Here is a 22,277-nt window from a genome sequence, read left to right as displayed (position 1 = left end):
ATTAATCTAAACGAATAGGATTTTAATATAATAAAATTCTCTCTCGTCAATTGTTTATCATCATAACAAAAAACGTAAATAAAAAATAAAGATGATAGTTTCAATTAATCCATAATTACTTCGTCATATTACATATATATTATTTTACAAATAAATAGATAAATCAAGTGGTCGTCCTTTCGTGTATAAACTGAATTCCTGGAGGAAAGATCAAACTTCATTTGATTTGTTCTACACTTGTGCTAGTAGTTCTACACCGGGAAATAGGGAGACGAAAACGGGGTCTGCTTCAGTTTTGATTTCCTCATACAAATACTTATACTTTGCTTCAATATAAAAATAATTAAATAAATACAAAAAAAGGAGAAGAAAAATGAATAATACTGCAAGTACAGGACCTGGAATGGAGAACAAGCCGAAGACGAAGATCGTATGCACGCTGGGGCCTTCATGCAGGTCCGTCCCTATGATCGAGAAGCTGTTGAGAGCTGGGTTGAACGTCGCTCGTTTCAATTTCTCTCATGGATCTCACGCCTACCATCAAGAGACTCTTGATAATCTCAGGGCTGCCATGATCAGTACCGGTATCATCTGCGCCGTCATGCTCGATACCAAGGTGCGTACGTATTTCCGATATCATCTTTTCAACTTTTATCCGCTTCTAATTAATCTCTCTTTTTTGTCTTTCAACATCAACATTAATCAGATCCAAATCGTAGTGTTTTAGCATTACGTATTAATAATTTTGAACAATCAGAACTTTCAAGAAATATGTTCCTTCCCTAATCTTCTATCTCCTACATTTCAGATTACTAGCATATACGTAGTATATCTCGGTCAAATTTTAGTTTCGATCCTCTTACTATATTTGAATTTAAAATTGAGCCCTTTTATTATAATTTGGCATAATTTGATCATTGGGGGAGGTGAAGAGTTCAAACCTTGATAAGACGATACCAATACCATTTAACCTTTGGGGCACACTTTTATAATGTTACTAGACCATTAGTTAATTCAAATAATTAATTATATTAATTATTCCTATTGAAATGTTAACATGGATATTTTATTAAAGACACTCAACTCATCATATTAACAAGTATTTTTGTGCGTGTCGGGAGAGGTGCTTTAAGAAAATCTTTTTAATCAAAATAGTCAAAGCAATTAATTATTTGAATTAATTAATGATATTATAAAATAGAATGAATTCTGAACAAAAATAAATATAAAAGGACCAGATTATTTTAGATTAATGTATAGAGAACTGCTGTTCAAAAAAATAATAATGTGCGGAGAACTAAATACTGCATTTAAGCATAGTAAAGGGACCGAAATTATAATTTGATTGAAAATTTAATTGTTATCCTAACATCATTCTCATCATCCTTAGTTCGAATCAATTAAATTAGTAATATTAATGAACAAAGTGAGATGAGGTGGTTTTGAGTGGTTCACTTAATGGAGCGAGTACCGTTAGTTGATTAGAGTGACTTAAGCATGGCCGGAGGGTTGATAGAGAGAAGGGATGAATAATTTTATGTTTGTGGAAGAATTTTTAAAATTTTAGGAGAAAATGTATTTATAAATTTTAAGGAATAAAAATATTTTTAATTAAAATTCATAAAAAATTTAAAATATATCATAATTTTAAATTTTCAGAGATACTGCCCCTACTTTCCCTCTTCAATCCATCCTTGAGTAGAAGAAAGAGGAGATATATGCTGATATATACACAGTGGTGGGGATTAGAGCTTCCAGAAGGTGGGCACGTGCTTATTTGTAATTGAATTTTTTGATAAATTACATATTTTACTGATGGTGTACACCTGAATTTTATTTGCCCACTTATTTAAAAATTTTATATTTTTAACATGTGTGTTCACCTTAAAAATATTTCTGGATCTACCGTTGTATAGCTACTGTATGTTTGTGTTATAGAACCAGCAATGGCTGAAACGTAAAAATCTTCGTAACTCGTATGTTATATAAACTTGATTTGATGCTAGTTACGTAATATTCTTCTTCACTGGTATAAAGCTGAGCTGATAGAACCCAACTATTTATTCATACGTGAAAACTCCACCCAGGGTCCTGAGATTCGAACAGGTTTTCTCAAGGATGGTATATTAGGAAATAAACCGAGTACAAGTAATTCCCCTATAACCAGATTAGTGAGAATGCGAAATAAAAGCGAAAAAATAATACACGAAAATTGATAACGGAGTTCAGCCAATTGTGCTTACGTCTCCGGCTGCTGCAGATCTTTTACTAAGAGAGAAAATTTACAGGTGTTTACAAAACACTCACCACTCACAAGAAAACTCTCTGTATAAGAAGAAAGAAATGTTTTGGGATGATTTTGAAGCTAAATGAGCTAGGGTATTTATAGTTGAAACTTAGGGACTAATCTTTGTAAATACCCTAAAGTTCAATGACTCAATTTTGTAATTATCCCTATTACAAAATAATAAAAAATTTAGCCCCCTATTATTATTATTTTCAAGCAGCCGCCAGCTACTAATAATTTTGCAGCCCATGTGCTGCTTTGACCAACAATCTCCCACTTGAAGACTTATTTTAATATGTCTTCACACCTCGATCGATGCAGCAGTATTTCTGGTCTTTTATTCTAGCATGCCAATGAAGTGAACACAACTTCAGTTTGTCCGTAGTCACCGTCTTTGTTAACATGTCTGCTGGATTTTGAGCTCCACTGATCTTTTCAAGTTTCAAAATCCCATCTTCCAGAAGAGACCGGATAAAATGATATCGCAATTGTATATGCTTCGTCCTGGAATGAAAAGACGGATTCTTTGCTAGATGGATAGCACTTTGACTATCGCAATACAAGATATTGTTTTCTTGTTTCTTGCCTAACTCTTCCAAGAAACTTTGGAGCCAAACCATCTCCTTGCTGGCTTCCGTAATAGTGACATATTCTGCTTCAGTTGTGGAGAGAGCAACTATCTTCTGTAGTTGAGAAACCCAACTCACTGCAGTTCCTCCTAGAGTATAGACATACCTGTAGTTCTCCTTCTGATGTCAACATTTCCGGCTAAGTCAGCATCTACATAGCCTGTCAGTATTGTATCTCCACCTTTGAAACAAAGTGCTTTGTCTGTGGTACCCCGCAGATATCTGAGGATCCATTTGACTGCTTCCCAGTGTACCTTGCCCGGATTATTCATGTACCTGCTAACAACTCCCACTGCATGAGCAATATCTGGTCTGGTACAAACCATGGCATACATCAGACTTCCAATTGCTGAGGCATACGGCACCTTCACCATGTGTGCACGTTCTTCCTCCGTCTTTGGTGATTGGTCTTTGGAGAGTCTGAAATGAACACCTAAAGGTGTACTTACTGATTTAGCATCTTGCATGTTGAACCTGGAGAGTACTTTGTTGATGTACTCAGCCAGTGATAACATCAAAGTCCCCGACTTTGTGTCTCTCTTGATCCTCATCCCAAGAATCTGCTTTGCAGCACCCAGATCCTTCATAGCAAACTGCTTCGACAATTTTTGCTTCAAGTTTATAATCTCTTGCATGTCTGAACCTGCAACGAGCATGTCATCAACGTACAACAATAAAATAATGAAGCTGTTGTCGAACCTCTTGATGTAGCAACAATGATCTGCTTGGCATCTGGTAAAACCACTGCTACCCATGAAGCTATCGAACTTCTTGTACCACTGTCTGGGAGCTTGTTTTAAACCATACAAGCTCTTCTTCAACCTGCATACCAGGTTTTTCTTGCCTGCCTCTATGAAACCTTCTGGCTGCCTCATATAGATTTCTTACTCCAAATCACCATGAAGGAAAGCTGTCTTTACATCTAAATGTTCAAGATGTAAATTTTCTACAGCTACAATTTTCAACACCAGTCTGATTATAGACAGTTTCACGACTGGAGAGAAAATTTCATTGTAGTCAATACCTTCTTTTTGCTGAAAACCTTTGACTACCAATCTTGCTTTGTAGCGTTTGCTCTCATCGTGCTCTTCTTTGATCTTGTAAATCCACTTGTTATGGAGCGCTCTCTTGCCTGGTGGTAATTCAGCTAATTCCCACGTCTGATTTGACATAAGCGAGTCCATCTCATCTTTCATGGAAGACTCTCACTTGACTGAATCATCCACCTGCATCGCTTCATCATAGCACTCTGGTTCACCATTGTCAGTCAGCAACAAGTAGTGCAAAGAAGGCGAATACCGTTGGGTTGGTTTAGGAATTCTGGAGGAGTGTCTCAGTTCTGGTGTGCCTGGTTCTTCCTCTTGAACTGCTTCAGGACTGATCTGAACATCATTTCCAAAAATCTCCTCGAACTCAGCAAATTTCTTTGTTTCAGCTTCGGTATTACTTGATTCTGCGGTTGATCTGTCTTTGTACATCACATTTTCATTGAAAATAACGTCTCTGCTTCTGATGATCTTTCGATTTTCGTAGTCCCAAAACCGGTAACCGAATTCATCACCACCGTAACCAACAAAGACGCATTTGTTGGACTTGGCATTAAGTTTACTTCTTTCAGCAGAGTTTATGTGTACGTAAGAAATACAACCAAACACTCTTAAGTGTGAAAGGTTTATTTCTTTCTTGCTCCAAGCTTCCTCTGGTATTCGACCATCCAAAGGAACTGAGGGCCCACGTTTGATCAGGTAAGCTGCAGTGTTGATAGCTTCAACCCATAGAAATTTGGGCAATCCGGCATGTATCATCATGCTTTTGGCACGTTCATTCAGAGTTCTGTTCATGCGCTCTGCTACTCCATTTTGTTGCGGTGTCTTGGGAACTGTTGTCTCCATCTTGATCCCATTGTTTGCGCAGAAATCTCTGAATCTATTATCTCTGTACTCTCCTCCATTGTCAGACCTCAACTGCTTGACTTTCAAATCAGTCTCATTTTCCACCATGGCCTTCCATTTTCTGAAGGTATCAAAGACTTCTGATTTCTTTTCAGAAAATAAACCCACACCTTCCTTGTTGAATCGTCGATGAAGGTGACATAATATAGTGAGCCTGCAAGAGATAGAACTAGAGATGGTCCCCATACATCAGTATGAACCAATTCTAACCTTTCTGCCTTGGGTGTCTTGCCAATCTTTGCAAAATTGACTTTCTTTTGTTTGCCAAAGATGCAATCCTCGCATAGTCCGACATCTACATTCTTTAGATCCGGCAGCTTTCCTTTTGACAAAAGTGTCTTCATCCCTTTCTCGCTCATATGGCCAAGCCTTTGGTGCCATAGGTTTGATTTTCCATCAACATATGATACTGCAATGATATTCTCTAAATTTGAGGTTACATAGAGAGTACCAGTCTTCTTACCATGAGCAATGACGAGTGCTCCTTTGGTAATCTTCCATTCACAGCCTGAAAAAGTTGTACTGTATCCTTCTCCATCAAGCTGTCCAACAGAAATCAGATTTCTTTTGAGGCCAGGAATATGTCTCACTCCTGTCAGCTTCCAGGTGGTCTGGTTTGGCAACTTTAGTCGAATGTCTCCTTTTCCACGATCTTCAAGGTTTCATCATCAGCTAGATGAACCTTCCCAAAATCTCCACTGACATAGTTCTCCATGATTTCTTGGCACGGGGTGGAGTGGAAAGATGCTCCTGAATCCAAGATCCATGATTCAATCGGACTATTGACACTTAGAATCATGGCAGCACCTGTCTCCTCTGTCATGTTGGTAGATTCTTGTACGCCGGTATTTTTCTTCAGTGCTCGATAATCTCTTTTGAAGTGACCCTTCTTACCGCAATTATAACAGGTAAAATCTTTATTTCTGTTCTTGATTTTTCCCTTCTGGATTTCGATCTGCCACGATTTGAATTTCTTTATGAAGTTCTCCCTCTAGACTCCGTGTGCAAGGCTGAGGAGGTTGATGCATCACCCCATTCTCTCCTTCGAATTTCTTCACTCAATACTAGGTCACGAACATCGTCGAATTTTAATTTGCTGTTTCCCGAAGAACTGCTGACTGCTGTAACAGTAGCATTCCAACTGTCTGGTAGAGATGATAAGAGAATTAAAGCTCGAACTTCATCATCGAATTCAATTTCCACTGAACTCAACTAGGTTGTGATTGTGTTGAGTTCATTTAGGTGTTGTGCCACCGATGCCCCTTCCGTCATCCGTAAATTGAATAATCGCCTCATCAAATGAACTTTGTTTGAGGCCGATGGCTTCTCATACATACTGGAGAGAGCCGTCATAAGACCCGCCGTGGTCTTTTCCTTTGCTATGTTGAAAGCAACATTTCGGGACAACGTCAGTCGGATGACTCCGAGGGCTTGTCGGTCGAGAAGAGCCCAGTCTTCATTCTTCATGCCCTCTGGTTGCTTTCCTGAGAGAGGTTGATAAAGATTTTTCTGGTACAGAAAATCTTCAATCTGCATCTTCCAAAAGCCAAAGTCCGTACCATCGAACTTTTCAATTTTCACCTTCCCTTCGTCTGCAGCCATCGCTTCCTCTCGAATCTGGCTTCTTTTGGATCGTTTCTGACAATTCTTGCGAACCACCGTGTATTATAACACCACCGTCGACAAACTCGTATCGCTGACCAAATTTTACTATTCATGAAATTCACTATTCACGTGAATATTAATGAATAGTAATCTTGCAGAAAAATTGACAAAATTCACAACCAAAAGCTCTGATACCAGTTATTAGGAAATAAACTGAGTACAAGTAATTTCCCTATAACCAGATTAGTGAGAATGTGAAATAAAAGCGGAAAATAATACCCGAAAATTGATAACGGAGTTCAACCAATTGTGCTTACTTCTCCGGCTGCTGCAGATCTTTTACTAAGAGAGAAAATTTACAGGTATTTACAAAACACTCACTACTCACAAGAAAACTCTCTAGTATAGGAAGAAAGAAATGTTTTGGGATGATTTTGAAGCTAAATGAGCTAGGGTATTTATAGTTGAAACTTAGGGACTAATCTTTGTAAATACCTAAAGTTCAATGACTCAAATTTGTAATTATCCTATTACAAAATAATAAAAAATTTAGCCCCCTATTATTATTATTTTCAAGCAGCCGCCGGCTGCTAATAATTTTGCAGCCCATGTGCTGCTTTGACCAACATGGTAAAGTTTAGCTGAAATAGGGCGAAGAAATCACCATCACCACCGACTATGAAATCAAAGGTGATGCGAAACTAATAAGCATGAGTTACAAAAAGCTGGCCCATGACGTGAAACCCGGGATGGTCATACTCTGTTTGGATGGGACAATCTCGTTCACGGTCTTGTCTTGCGACACAGACAAGGTTTGGTCCACTGTCGATGCGAAAACTCCACGGTTCTTGGTGAGAGGAAGAATGTTAATCTCCCAGGGGTGATAGGGAAGCGGTGGCGGGTTGATGAACGTTTCTCTTGTTGAAGAATCAAACCTAGAAAGCTCTAGACTCAATGAAGAACAAAGGGGATGAATAGGGGAAGGTGGCGGCAGCAGCTAGGATTCTTTAGGGTTTCTTTTATGTGCTGGAATCAAGGCAATAAGATTAGAATAAAATAAACAAAATATAAATAAACGAAAGATGAAATAAGATAATAAAGAAATCAGAAGATCTCCCTTATGAAGGTGAACGGTAAAGATGATTGATGGTGCGAATGGATTTATGGATAATAGATAGATAAGTGTCCTATCGAGCCCTCCTAGTCGCAATGAAAAGGCAAACACGATAATATGGCTCTAACCAACCCTCCTAGTCGTGATGAAAAGGCAAATTGGAGTGTGAAGATTAATCTCCCTCACAAGAACTTGAAAGAACTCCAGGAGAAGAAGCTTCGAAGGCACAAGGCAATCAGCACTTGCAAAAACAAACTCTCGTTATATTATTGATCAAAGAAATATGAATTACAAAGTTGAATGAAGCCTCCTTTATACAGAGGCTGAATTCTAAAGGTCCTAAATAACTAAAGAATAAAATAATAATAAACTAAACATGTTTTAACTCTAATTCCTAATAAATAATAATAACTAAAAATTGTTTTAACCCAACCTTAATTCCTAATAAAATAATAAATCTGATCCTAAAAGATAATTAATCATCCTATATTAAATTATATTACAAATAATCAATATAAATATTGAAAATTCGTAATATTTACAAAATAACGTATTAATCCCTATAGGATTTCCTGCATGCACCATCTTCAGTAAAATGGTCATATCTTGAGTTCCCGATATCGGATTGATGCGATTCAAGAATCGTTGAAAAAAATAAGAGACAGAAGGTTGTATTTCCATAGACATGTTGACCAAATAATATCAGGATCCCATTCAAAAAGTCGTCTCAAGTCTGCTATTGTTCTGGTCTTCTTTTCTAATGCTTGGACGAGTGGATCATTTGGAAGAGTTATTACTTCTTCCTTTGATGTGAGCCTTGTGATGCATGTATCATCCTCCCTTTCTTCAAAAAGATTCGACCTCGAATCTGAAACATTAAAGGGAGCAACATTAGAATCGTTTAATGATTCATTCACATTATTCTTACCGAATAGATATGCTTTGAATCTTCGAGACTTTGTTCTTCTAATAGGTTCGAGTAGAAACATTAGTCCAAATAAGCATGTATTCTGGACTCTGGTGCATGTATCATTCCCCCACTCCTCAAAAGGATTCGTCCTCGAATATGAAAATCCAAAAGAAAAAGAATTAGATGTGTTGAACGGAAAACTTATGAAACATTTACCAGGATCAATATGATACGTCTTTATGCTTTTTAGTCGAGGTTTCTTCTTTATAGGAACTGATTTCTTGTAGTCTTGAAATCCTCTTTTGCATACAAGTCTTGTAATATGATGTTTTGGTTGAAATTCAACATGGCGTCGACCTCTGTTGGCTTTCTGTATGATTGCTTCAGATAATTTCTCCATGGTTTTATTCTTGTGTGGCGAGAATGAGTGTTTAAAAACCATGTTAACTGGTTTGTTAAAGTAATCCCTTAAGTCCTAAGTGTGGTTCATGAATTAAGAATTCTCGGGAGGAGATTTGTGGACTGTAAAACCTGTTTAGTTGGCAAGGAAACTCATATACAAGATAAAGCTCATTAGAAGCACTTTTAAAAGTATGGGTAGAATTATCAGAAATATCTGAGTTATTGTGATATACATCTTTGATATGTTCAATTCTCGGAATAGTAGTATGCGTTTGATAGGTAAGAGTATACCTTCATGGTAGTGTATCGTCTATTGTGTTTTGCTTACCTCAGTCTTTGGACTCCCGTAAATCGTGACTCTTAATTGATATGGCATAGTGATTAGGGCTTTCAGGTGGTAACCCGTCAGGAGGGTCACCTAGCACTATTCGACAACTCTTGGCGATGGAAGATGGTGTGGTCCAGTCTCGTGTTGCTTTTACTTTCTCATCATTTACATGGATTCTCTGTGCATGAACTATAAAGCATGTGGAGTTTTTCAAGTCATGTTTCGTCATTAAGATGGCGTCACGACTAAGGCTTTCCTGGATGTAGCCTTTTTGTAACAAATCTAACTCTTTGGTTTCTTCGAGATTGTATGTTTGACGAGGTATGATGCAACCTTGAATTAGATTGGTTTGGTGTTGTTTTCGTCTTTTCGGTGGTAATTCGTTGGGTGGATCACCTAACACTTCTCGAGAAAATCCTGTAACAAAGATGAAAACACACTAGGCAAATCCTTGTTAATGTTAGAAATCGAAATAATTGATTCCCTAAAGTGAACAAGGATGGAAGGTTGTTTGTAAAGAAGGTTCTCTCTCAATTCTTTTGTGCTCACACATAGATTTTGAGTCACTCTTTTCTTCTCACAATTAGGTTCACTCACCTCCCATGGGTCATTATTCTTTTGGTTTTTGAAACTAGTGTCCTCTTTTTCTTTTGCCTCTTTCTCAGCTTTTTCTTTTTTTACTTTCTCTACCTCCTCACAAATTATCATTTGATCTTTAGGGGTTGGAAGTGTGTCATTCTTTGCTGGTCGTTCTTTCTCCTTGTCAGGTTTGTCATCTCTTGGCTTTTTCAGAGAAGATGGAGTAGAAGATGAGGAAGGATTTGAAGGATTACCTTGGTAAGAGGATGAAATACCTTGTTAATATTCTCTGAATCGGAATCTCCTTTGTATTTGTGTTTCGATTGTCATTGCTTTCTTTAGTGTATCTTCGAGGTTTTCGTACTCATGGAGATCAAGAAGATCAGTGATGTTTGAGTTTAAGCCGACGACGAATCTTGACACGGTTACCTCTTCTTTTTCGGTTATGTTAGCCCTATTGAGTAAGGACTGCATCTCCTTGTAGTAGTCTTCAACTGAACTTCTACCTTGTCGAAGTTGGTGTAGTCGTAGTTTAACTTCTCGTGTATAATGTGTCGATAGGAATCGCTTCCTCATGGTTTGTTTGAGGTCGGTCCAAGAAGTGATTGTTGGAATTTGGAAGTTCTGGATCTTTTTTCTTCATCCACCAAGTTCGAGCATATCCTTCGAATTGCATGGTGATGAGGTGAACTTGTTTAGCTTGGGGGCAATCATGGTATGCGAACATGAGATCAACTTTTCCTTCCCAATCGATGTACCTGTCTGGATCGTTGTCTCCTTTGAAAGACGGGATCGTGAACTTTGGTTTTGCAAAGAGTTCGGGTGCTTGTAAACGTGGTTGTTCTCGCCTGGGTACCAAAAGTTCAACATTGTTTGGTCTTGGATTTTGGTTTGGTAGATCCAGTTGTGGTTCTTATCGTTTTCTCACGGTTTCATCAAATCTTTCAACTTGAGTCGTGAGTCAGGAAAGTGTGGCTAAGATAGCCATAAGTGTCTTGTTGTTATTGTCGCCCATCCTGAAATCATAACACTCAAAAGAAAATTTTAAAGTAAAATAAAAATAAAAGAAAGAAAATTCAACAAAGCAAGAAACCTCACAAGTCACTCCAAAAAAAGTAACACAACGAGAGGCAAGTAAGCCGATCTTGTACTCTTTAAAACTCACTTTACCAAGTAGTCTTCCACAGTTCGTATCGGAGTTTGATTACTAGCAAAGGCGATAAGAAAAACCTAAAAGTTCTAAGAGGCCAAACAAGGGTTAGACTCCAAGAGAACAAGAATGCGAAGAAGGAAGAAGTATGCAAACTCTTTAGTCCTACTAACACAATGAAGATAATGTGTTAGATAATGCAAAAGAACAATAACAAGGAAAAACAAAAGAACCTAAAGCACTAAGAGTCAAAGAAAAAAAAGAACCAACCCAGAAACCTGGAAAACACTGGATCAATTTGAGCAACGTTTTTGAGGGGGTTACCGGTGTCAAAAAATTCTGGAAAATTCTTGAATGTCTTTTGATGTGTCAAGAAACCACCTGTAAAATTTCAGAACCAAATACCTTCAGTAGTATCCAGTAGACTCTGTTGAATGGTGAGTCCTCAAACAATATGTTTTTCTTGATCGCTTTGATCGAAGGTGTTGTTGATCTCCAAAAATTCTGATTTTTTGTTTGAATGATCTTCAATATATGAATTTTCAATCTGGAAATTTTCACCACGAAATTCCTCCTGTAAAATTTTCAAGAAATTCGACAAGATTCTAAACCGAATCTGAAACGCTGAATCTTTTGTGAACTAGCTCCGTTGGGGTACCTTGACGGTTTTATGTGCAAGAACAAGCAAGATTGCTTGTTTCTTTCCAAGAATCGGCCCAGCTCTGATACCAATTGATAGGGAAGCGGTGGCGGGTTGATGAACGTTGCTCTTGTTGAAGAATCAAACCTAGAAAGCTCTAGACTCGATGAAGAACAAAGGGGATGAATAGGGGAAGGTGGCGGCAAGCAGCTAGGATTCTTTAGGGTTTCTTTTATGTGTTGGAATCAAGGCAATAAGATTAGAATAAAATAAACAAAAATAAATAAACGAAAGATGAAATAAGATAATAAAGAAATCAGAAGATCTCCTTTATGAAGGTGAACGGTAAAGATGATTGATGGTGCGAATGGATTTGTGGATAATAGATGGATAAGTGTCCTATCGAGCCCTCCTAGTCACAATGGAAAGGAAACACGATAATATGGCTCTAACCAACCCTCCTAGTCGCGATGAAAAGGCAAATTGGAGTGTGAAGATTAATCTCCCTCACAAGAACTTGAAAGAACTCCAGGAGAAGAAGCTTCGAAGGCACAAGGAAATAAGCACTTGCAAAAACAAACTCTCGTTGTATTATTGATCAAAGAAATCTGAATTACAAAGTTGAATGAAGCCTCCTTTATATAGGGGCTGAATTCTAAAGGTCCTAAATAACTAAAGAATAAAATAATAATAAACTAAACATGTTTTAACTCTAATTCCTAATAAAATAAGAATAACTAAAAATATTGTTTTAACCCAACCTTAATTCCTAATAAAATAATAAATCTGATCCTAAAAGATAATTAATCATCCTATATTAAATTATATTACAAATAATCAATATAAATATTGAAAATTCGTAATATTTACAAAATAACGTATTAATTCCGTATAGGATTTCCTGCATGCACCATCTTCAGTAAAATGGTCATATCTTGAGTTCCCGATATCGGATTGATGCGATTCAAGAATCGTTGAAAAGATAAGAGACAGACGTTGTATGTCCAGAAGACATGTTGACCAAATAAGATCAGGATCCCATTCAAAAAGTCGTCTCAAGTCTGCTATTGTTCTGGTCTTCTTTTCCAATGCTTGGACGAGTGGATCATTTGGAAGAGTTATTACTTCTTCCTTTGATGTGAGCCTTGTGATGCATGTATCAAGGGGTCATTGTTGACCTCCGACCTTGACAGAGAAAGACAAGGAAGATATCATGGGATGGGGAGTTCCCAACAAAATTGATATGATTGCTCTTTCGTCATTCGAAAAGGCTCGGATTTGATCGAGGTTCGGAAGCTGCTCGAAGATCATGCTTAGAACATTCTCCTCATGTCCAAGGTGTGCTTGTCTCAAGAAGTTCATATATGATGTGATGTGTAGTTGTTTATATTGTTTTCCCTTGAAAATTTGTGGTAGGTTGAAAATCAAGAAGGGGTTGCGAATTTTGATGAAATCATTACACATTCGGATGCATTTATGGTGGCTCGAGGTGATCTTGGAATGGAGATTCCGATTGAAAAGATATTTCTAGCACAGAAAGTGACGGTTTACAAGTGCAACATCCAAGGCAAACTTGTTGTCACCGCGACGCAGATGTTGGAGTCCATGATAAAGTCTCCCCGGCCAACCAGAGCCGAAGCCACCGATGTTGCCAATGCAGTTCTCGATGGAACGGACTGCGTGATGTTAAGTGGCGAAACTGCTGCTGGAGCTTACCCGGAATTCACGGTCCGGACGATGGCTAAAATATGCTTAGAAGCTGAAAGCACGATAGATTATGAAGATGTGGTCAAAAGGATCTTGAAACACTCACCGGTGCCGATGAGTCCCTTGTAGAGCTTGGCTGCCACTGCTGTTAGAACAGCGAATTCAGCAAGTGCAGCCGTTATATTGGTGTTAACGAGGGAAAGTACGGCAAAGCTGGTGGCCAAGTACAGGGCAGGGAAGCCGATTTTATCTGTGGTAGTCAGAGGTAAAGACGGACTCTTTCGACTGGTCGTGCAGCGATGAAACGCCAGTGAGGCACAGCTTAATATTCCGCGGTTTGGTCCCGGTGTTATACGCCGGATCTGCAAGAGCATCTCATGAAGAGACAACAGAGGAAGCTTTGGGGTTTGCTATAAAGCATGCCAAGTCACTGGGATTCTGCCAGCAAGGGGATTCTGTTGTTGCTCTGCATCGGATTGAAACTGCATCTGTAATCAAAATCTTGTCTGCCAACTGTATTTTTTTGGGTATTTTCGTAATGAACTCCGTGTTCTTTTCTTTTTAATACTTATTACATTGTAATTTTCTAACATTCTGAAAGCCTCGCCCATGGACTATGATGCTCATGTCTGATGAAATTTAGTCCATATTGAATGTTATTTAATTTGTCCAATCGGAACATACACCAAATTACATATATCAACAAATGAATGGAGATTGCATTTTTCTTTTAGCAAAAAAATGAAAATTACATATATCAGATGCAGAAAAACTGACAACAGAAGCACAAATTCTTCCAAGGTTTCTCAAATTCAATCCAAAACAACTATCTACATGATAGGCAAGGCAGGATATTGAGGCAGCATGGTGGAACTGGAGGAAGCTATGCTAATACAACATAATCATTAACGGCCGTGGGATTGAGACCCTGACGAGAACAAACCATTGAACGGCCATGGTATTGTGAACCTTCTCCCATTCTCGCTTCTCCCATCGCTTTCACTCCCTTCACTGATTCCATGAACATTGTTTCCGTTTTCTGTTTGGTTGGTATTAGCCCTTGGCCTCTCCGAATCAAGTTTCGATTCATCAGCAGGCATTTGATACCGACAGACTGGACAAGAACTATGAAGCTCCAACCATGGCAATATACACTGGGAGTGAAACTTGTGTTTACAAGGCATTTCCTTTGCTTCCATACCAGCCTCGAGATCATCCAAACATACAGAGCATTGCAATGCGTCCTCGACTTTCACAGTGGGCAAGGCTTCGATCGCCTCTTTTTGTGCCGGTGGAGTGCCGTATCTGTTCGATTCATTCTCTGCCAAATGCTGCAACAATAAGTCTAGACCAGGACTCATAAAATAATCGCCTAAAGACCTTGTATGATTGGAGTTTGAGTTTAGACCAGTCTGATTGGAATCATAAGAACCTTGGACGATGATAGTCTGATTGAAAGGATTGATCAAAATCACTCGCTCCTGTTCCCTCTCTCGATCCCTGATTGCACTCGTATCCGACCGATCAGTCTCGGAATTCTCCACCTCAGATGCAATTCCATCTCTGACGCCTTGAAGAAACTGTAAAATCGTTGCAGAGCTCCTCCTCCTCCTCCTCCTGATGATGGATTCAAGTTCACGGTTCAAATCATTATTTCCGTCATTGCGAGCTTCACCATTACCATTATTCTCTTCTTCAATGTCGATAGGATTGAATCTTCGACGACGGCGGGGATTGCTCATCATACCTAACAAGATAGGTGCCCACAAGGAAAGTGCTCGGTCAGATCCCACGTCGGAATCCATGTCGGCACCGTCCCTTGTACCACCACTCATTTGTTCGATAAACCCGCCTTGACAAAACGGGCATTTAATCTCAATTTCCATAACGGGAGTCACCATTTGAGAGCATTGGTAACACCAATAATTTTCTGCCATAGCTTTCTCCTTCCTCACTTAAATTTCTTTTTCTTCTTTCCTGTTCAGGGATTCTGTCATAAGCAACAGCACCAAATAACGTTAAGAACACCAATTCCACAATTAAATTCATGTTCTAAACCCTTATAAAAAATAGAAATCTATGATCAGAACAACCACAGAATGTTAGAAACGAAGTACATATTTCATAGAGAGAAACATGTCCCAGATTTTCTTTTACCTCCTACCGTCTTGTTTTTTTTTCTTCTTGATTGTTGGTGGCAGTGAGAGATTGAACAAGAAAGAAACAAAAAGATGGGAAGAAGAACAACTCTGGGTTGAAGAAACTAGGAAGAAATGGCTGAAACTCTAATTTTTTTCTTCCTCGATATAGGACAATCCATCTCCATTATTAACTAACCTAAGTGGATTGGATAATTTTATCAAGGGTCAGTTTAAGTCTTAGAATGTTTAGATTAGTTTTAAATGGATAATTGGGGTTTGACTTTGACAATTAGTTTACTATATTTAGATTTAACTTTATTTGATTCCCCTCTAATCTCTAGCTTTGTAGGTGAAGGTAAAAAACATATCAAATTTCATCGTGTAAAAATGTGTAAATTTTTAAGGGTAAATTCTATAAATGGTCACTTATGTTTGAATATATATTTTTCTTTATTGATATTTTTAACGTAACGATTTAATCATTGACATTATCGATTTATAATAAATCAGTATTTCATTATTAATAATTATTATTGAGTTAACGAAATACTAATGTAACAAATTATAATAAAATATTAAAAGATATTTTACTTGTATATAAATCAACCATATGTAAGGAAAAATAAATGAGGAAGAAAGCAAAAAAGAAAAAAATCACAAGAAAAATGAGTCAAACAGTTGGCCAAACTAATTATTTCGTTTGACAAAATAATACATTCAATCGATTTAACATGAAACATCGAAATTCTATTACTCCAATAACATTTGTTAATGAAGAATGATTGATTTGTTAATGGAGGCTTTGAGTCCTACATTGCAGATCCTATACCTGTATGTCTTGCCAGACTCCATGGTGAACAATGCTTCTTGCTTGGCTTCAACTTTGCCAGCTTTACCGTTAATAAGGACACCATCATGCCTGCCCAAGGGACGACCTCTATCTAAGAAGCCCCCCAGTTCCTTGTGGCTCTCGGTACAGTATAATCACCGGCAGGTTCATCATAAGGGATAGGAATGAGCGCACGACTGTGCACCTTAAGACCAACAAAACCACCAGCTGCCCTATGCATTGCCGTGGACGGATAGTAGATGTAGCTACCAATCTGGTCCTTCACCTGGAAATGATATGTGAAGTTGGTTCGTGGGGCAATCGGACAATTAGTTCCGAGCACTCCATCTTGCCAAGAAATTTTCCTCTGTTGGATTCCGCTCCATGTGAAAAGGAAGGGCTCATCAAGATGGTTAAACACATTGATCACAATATTATTATTATTAGTAGTAGTGGAGTTAATATTGGGCCCTGGGAATTCGCCATTTATGAGAATCACTTGTTGAGGAACTCCCAACGGAGAGATGGTGCCGTTGTTATAATAAATGTATCAAACCCTAAACCTATGTATATGTGAGAAGATGCTTTGCTTTGCTTCTTCCACACTGCCATGTTGCCCCCATTTTATACTACAATTAGGTCATCCAATCTCCAGTTTTGACCGTCCAATTTCACTTGTTTGTTGCTCTATTTTCGATCATCCAATATCTGATTCCATCGCCTTATAGTATTCTTCAAATTTCTTTTTATCTAACACAACTCAGTTTATTTAATTATTTTTCTTCGGGTTTTCGTTAATTGTAAATTAACCATGGAAAAAACCTATCAACTAACTCTTGTCAGTCGAACAATTAGAGACGTTTTAAAAATTTAATTCTTTAATATCCTCATAAATTAAAAGGATTTGAATCTAATCAATAAATTTAACTGAGATTCATATATAAATTAAGCTTACTCATTCCCGTCACATAGCTTGATCGCACGGTTTCAATCGAACTATACTAACTGTTACTAATTATTAGGAAAAAAAATTACTGAGAAATCCAACTATACTAATCGAGTTGCAATACATTCGACAAATGCAAGCCCCGTTCAAGAGAAGCTCAATAATTCACCACCTTCTGCTTCTGAACATAGAATGTTAATTGCGTATATGAATAATCCTTTCAAAGACATTGATTAATGTATCATTATATAAATATAAGTTTGCTCATCTTTGTTTCATTTATTTCTTTTAACTAATTTCAAGTAACTAGGAAAAATTAAAAATAATTTATACAAATAATATCAATTGTCTTGTTATAGTGTAGTCTAATTAACTATTATTATTGACTATTAAAAAAACTATGATTATTGAATAAAGGAAGTTAACGTCTCTTTAATACATTTTCCTAATAGTCATTAATATTTATAATAAAATAATAAAACTATGCTTGTTTATTATAAAAAAACAACTATTTTCCTAAAAATAATGGTACTGTACATATACTTGATATGCAAATTTCTTGTTCTGATACAAGAGAATAGTTCAATATAAGAAAAGCGTAATGTACGGGTACGGAGAGAAGCTATCAATGGTGAAGAATGATAGTGGAAGATGTAAATTTCTTCTATAAAAAGACAATCCTATATGCAATCTGAAACCAACTCAAGCAATATCTTCCTTTAGCAGGGGATAAAGAGTTGTACGTTAATAATTTGCATAGCAAGAGATGGGTCCGTTGATGTTCATATCGATGCTATTATGTTTTTGGGCTGGATCAATATTGATGGTTGAATGTGGAGATCCTTATATTTTTTTCGAATGGCATGTTACTTATGGCACTATTTCTCCTTTGGGAGTTCCAGTGAAAGGTATTCTTATTAATAATGAATTCCCCGGACCAAATATAAACTCTACCACCAACAATAACGTCGTGGTCAATGTGTTTAATAACCTTGACGAGCCATTCCTTATAACATGGTAAGTAACTTACGATTCATGAACAAAGGATGGTTTTCCGTTTGATTATTGTAATCAATGATTGAGTTATTTTCGGAATGGGATGTGTTGCAGGCACGGTATCCAACATAGGAAGAACTCTTGGCAAGATGGTGTTTTGGGAACTAACTGTCCTATCCCACCTGGGACGAATTACACTTATCACTTCCAGGTGAAGGATCAGATTGGCAGCTACATGTACTATCCTGTCACCTCTATGCATAAGGCCGTTGGTGGTTTCGGCGGCCTTCGTATTAACAGCCGTCCTCAAATTCCTGTCCCATACGATCCACCTGCTGATGACTATACCATAATGATTGGAGATTGGTTTAACAAAGGACATGTGGCTCTCAAAAAAATTCTTGACAGTGGTCGCAACCTCGGTAGAGCTGACGGTGTCCACATTAATGGCAAAGTGGCCAAAGGTGATGGTAAAGACGAACCTCTCTTCACCATGGAAGCTGGAAAAACCTACAGATATAGGATTTGCAATGCTGGATTAAAGACATCTCTCAACTTCAGGTTTCAAGGCCACCCCATGAAGCTGGTTGAGATGGAAGGTTCTCACACAGTGCAGAATGACTATGAGTCGCTTGATGTGCATGTGGGACAATGCTACACTGTGCTTGTCACAGCCGACAAGGAACCGAGGGATTACTATGTTGTTGCCTCTACTCGTTTTACCAAACGAGAGGCTACAGCCATGGGCATCATCCGCTACCAGAATGGTAAGGGAGGACCCTCATCTGACATTCCAAAGCCACCAGTTGGATGGGCTTGGTCACTCAATCAATTTCGTACCTTCCGTTGGAACCTTACTGCTAGTGCTGCTAGGCCTAATCCTCAAGGATCCTACAAATATGGTGGCATTAACATTACCCGTACCATCACGCTGGCTAACACCGCTGAAAAGGTAGATGGAAAGCTTCGATATGCAATTAATGGAGTCTCATTTGTCGAGCCAACAACTCCGTTGAAACTTGCGGAATATTACGGCGTTGCAAACAAGATTTTCAAGTATGATAATATTCCAGATGAGCCACCGACTAAGATCTCAAAAGTAACTCTAGAACCTATTGTCCTCAACATGACACACAAAAAGCTTTATCGAAATTATATTTGAGAATAGTGAAACGGCCATTCAATCTTGGCACGTGGATGGCTATGCATTCTTCGCTGTGGCGTAAGTGTTGGAACCACTAATTAATCTAACTAATAAAATATGGTCATTTGGTGTGAATAATAGTGACTTGCTTTTATAATCATTGTTTGCAGCGTAGAGATAGGGAAATGGAGTCCAGAAAAGAGGATGAACTACAATCTTCTAGACGCGGTGAGCAGACACACCATTCAGGTATTCCCACATTCATGGGCTGCTATCCTTATATCACTCGACAACTGCGGAATGTGGAACATCAGGTCCGAGATATGGGACAGACATTACCTTGGACAACAACTTTATATTAGTCTTCTTTCCCCTAATCGTTCTGTGAGGGACGAGTACAACTTGCCCGAGGACGTAATGACTTGTGGCGTCGTCGAAGGCATGCCAAGGCCTCCACCATTTAGCAGTTAAATTAAGCTGATTTATGTATCTCTAATTTCGGTTCAAATACAAGCTGGGGGAATTAGAGAGTATGGGAAGGTTTGAGTTCCAAACAGCATTTGTAATTGCTAATGCTGTTGTTTATATGAACTTTATTTATGGTCAAATAATTTATGTTTAAATGAGTGGAAAATTTTTTAGATCGCTGAAAATATAATTCATGTTTCATTACGTTATTAAATTTGCATAAAATTTACCAATAACCAGTTAATTTAGTGGGATGAGTCACTAGAATCTTTAAACAATGTCAATGATTTAAATCCTGGCGTTTGTGGATGATATAAATTGGATTGGGAGGATCACCCTTGTTTCTGCAATACTCAATCTGAATTAGACGATGAATAGATTGATACTTAATTCAAATTATTTTTTTCATAAAATTTCTACTTTAATATATTACGATGGATTATGCATCCGTATTAAATTATAGTTATTATGCCTTTGCATAATAACCTTTAGAAACTGCCATAATTTTGGCCGGTTAGAATTTTAGACAAGACTTCTAGATAGACTTCACTGTTTACCAGTCTCCTCCCAAGAGCTCACATTCTCCAAACATTAATCTCTAAGTCAATCACGATATAGGAACAAAACTTCAAATACGTACACATGATACCGTCTATAATACACACATAATTTCTCTCATTTTCCTTATATTTTCACTTCTTTCACAGAAAAAACATTACCAATGATTATACCCTCACTAATCACGACTCTTCATTCAAATCATACAATTATTATTTTAGATTAATTATTAATTAATTAACATAATAACTATATATCAACTAAAGTTAAAAGTTTTAACATTATAAATAAATACATTAGTATCAAATAATTAATCATTTTAAATCAAATAATATCAGAGAAAAATCATTCAAAAATTCAACTTTTACTATCATTTGACGTGTGTTTTTCCCATCATGAAAAAAATTATATTTTTATTATTATCTGGTATGTTCAAGTTTGTTATTTAATTTTAATATTTTATAGTATTATTTGATATTTAAGAATACTTTAACAAATTCCGAATAATTTTTAATATAGTTTTTCCCAAGTATTTACATATTTTTTCATTAACATTTTGTTCAAGTATCATTGAGTAACAAAGGTAAATAATATTTAATTTCAAAATAAAATTAAAGTATCAAGAAGTACTACACTGGAGTTCATTGATTGAATTGGCTTTATCAAAATTCATATCTTCTAAATCCCATGTTATATACTATTTCAATAGATTATAAACATTAAATTTTGAATAAATTAATTTAATATTATCAAATAAATATTTAATTTGAGGTATAATTATAATATATTATTAAATCTGACAATCAATAGATTCAAATTTATTAATGTAACACTCCAAGGACTGTCATATTTTGGGAGTGAGTGAATAAAATTAAAAAAATTTAATTAGTGCTTTAGATTGGTTAAGCTTGAACCGGTTTAAAATAGGATTAAATTGAATAATAATAACATATAATAAACTCAACTGAAAGTCTAAAGACTTTTTTGAACAAGGTATGAAATTAAGACTATTTAAGAAGAAAATAACCCAAAATTTAAAATTGAGCCCGAACCTCTAAAATTCCATAGGGTTAACGTCAATTTTTTAAATAAAAGGGTAAGCTAAATCAAATACCATTTAACTTCAGGGCATGATGACATGAATGGATCTATCCGTCACTGGAAATATTGTGGCTCACCTTCTTGCAAAGAAATCTTTGTTTAAATGAAGATCGATTTTAGGTTGAAGAGGCTCATTGTCGAGTGATGTTTCAAGCGACGGAGGATAGGGGTGGTTTGATCCCTCTTAGTTGGGTTTGCCGACGACGTTTGAACTTGTTTCTTAGGTTCTATATGATTTTTTTGTTTTCCCTAGTGTTCGATATGTGTTTCATCATGGGCAGGGGAGACAATGGGCCGGTTGTTTGGTTGTATTTTAATGTTTTTGTCTTTTCATTTAGGATTAATATAAAAACAAGTGCCCAAACTATACATTTTTCTCTAAGTGATGCCTAAACTTTTTCGGTCAATCCAGGTGCCTAACGTTGCAAACGTTATCACTTTAGGTGTCTTGTCCGTAACAGCCGTTAAAACCCTCCCATTAAGTTACACGTGTCACGTTTTGGTAATTTTGAAAATTTTATTTAAAATAAAAAAAATAAAATTATTTTTAAAAAACCCACAAAAACCCAATGGAACTTGAGCCCATCGCCACCCAATCGACGGAACCCCCAATGTTGCAAATTGTAATCCCACGTGATCTTGACCGCCAATTGATAACAATAATGACGACGCATGACTATGGAGATGTCAAGGACGACATTGATGGCAGTGATCACGGTTGATAAGGACGATGTTGGAGGGTTAGGGTTAGGAATTGAGGATTTTTAGGGATTTGGTGTTTTTTTGTAATT

At 37.1% G+C, this 22,277-nt stretch overlaps 1 protein-coding gene and 2 pseudogenes across 1 annotated transcript; 2 read left to right on the top strand and 1 right to left on the bottom strand.

The window, feature by feature from the left end:
* Positions 1–360: 360 nt before the first annotated feature.
* Positions 361–13,936, top strand: LOC120117763 (annotated as a pseudogene).
* A 148-nt stretch (positions 13,937–14,084) lies between these two features.
* On the bottom strand, positions 14,085–15,289 carry LOC120117566 (E3 ubiquitin-protein ligase SIRP1-like). The gene has a single exon (XM_039137828.1). The coding sequence runs from the start codon at positions 15,238–15,240 to the stop codon at positions 14,209–14,211; it is 1,032 nt and encodes a 343-aa protein (XP_038993759.1). The 5' UTR covers positions 15,241–15,289; the 3' UTR covers positions 14,085–14,208.
* Positions 15,290–17,970: 2,681 nt separating this feature from the next.
* Positions 17,971–19,882, top strand: LOC120117568 (annotated as a pseudogene).
* The last annotated feature ends 2,395 nt before the right edge of the window (positions 19,883–22,277 follow it).

The sequence above is a fragment of the Hibiscus syriacus genome, unplaced genomic scaffold (assembly GCF_006381635.1).
Source record: "Hibiscus syriacus cultivar Baekdansim isolate YM2019G1 unplaced genomic scaffold, ASM638163v2 tig00110321_pilon, whole genome shotgun sequence".
In the NCBI taxonomy this organism is placed as follows: domain Eukaryota; kingdom Viridiplantae; phylum Streptophyta; class Magnoliopsida; order Malvales; family Malvaceae; genus Hibiscus; species Hibiscus syriacus.
The sequence above is the reverse complement of the archived record's forward strand: the minus strand, read 5'-3'. Positions and strand labels throughout refer to the sequence as shown.

What these genes read in the sequence shown, in the direction of transcription:
- LOC120117566 (XM_039137828.1), bottom strand. Translation starts at nt 15,240, where the DNA reads ATGGCAGAAAATTATTGGTGTTACCAATGCTCTCAAATGGTGACTCCC.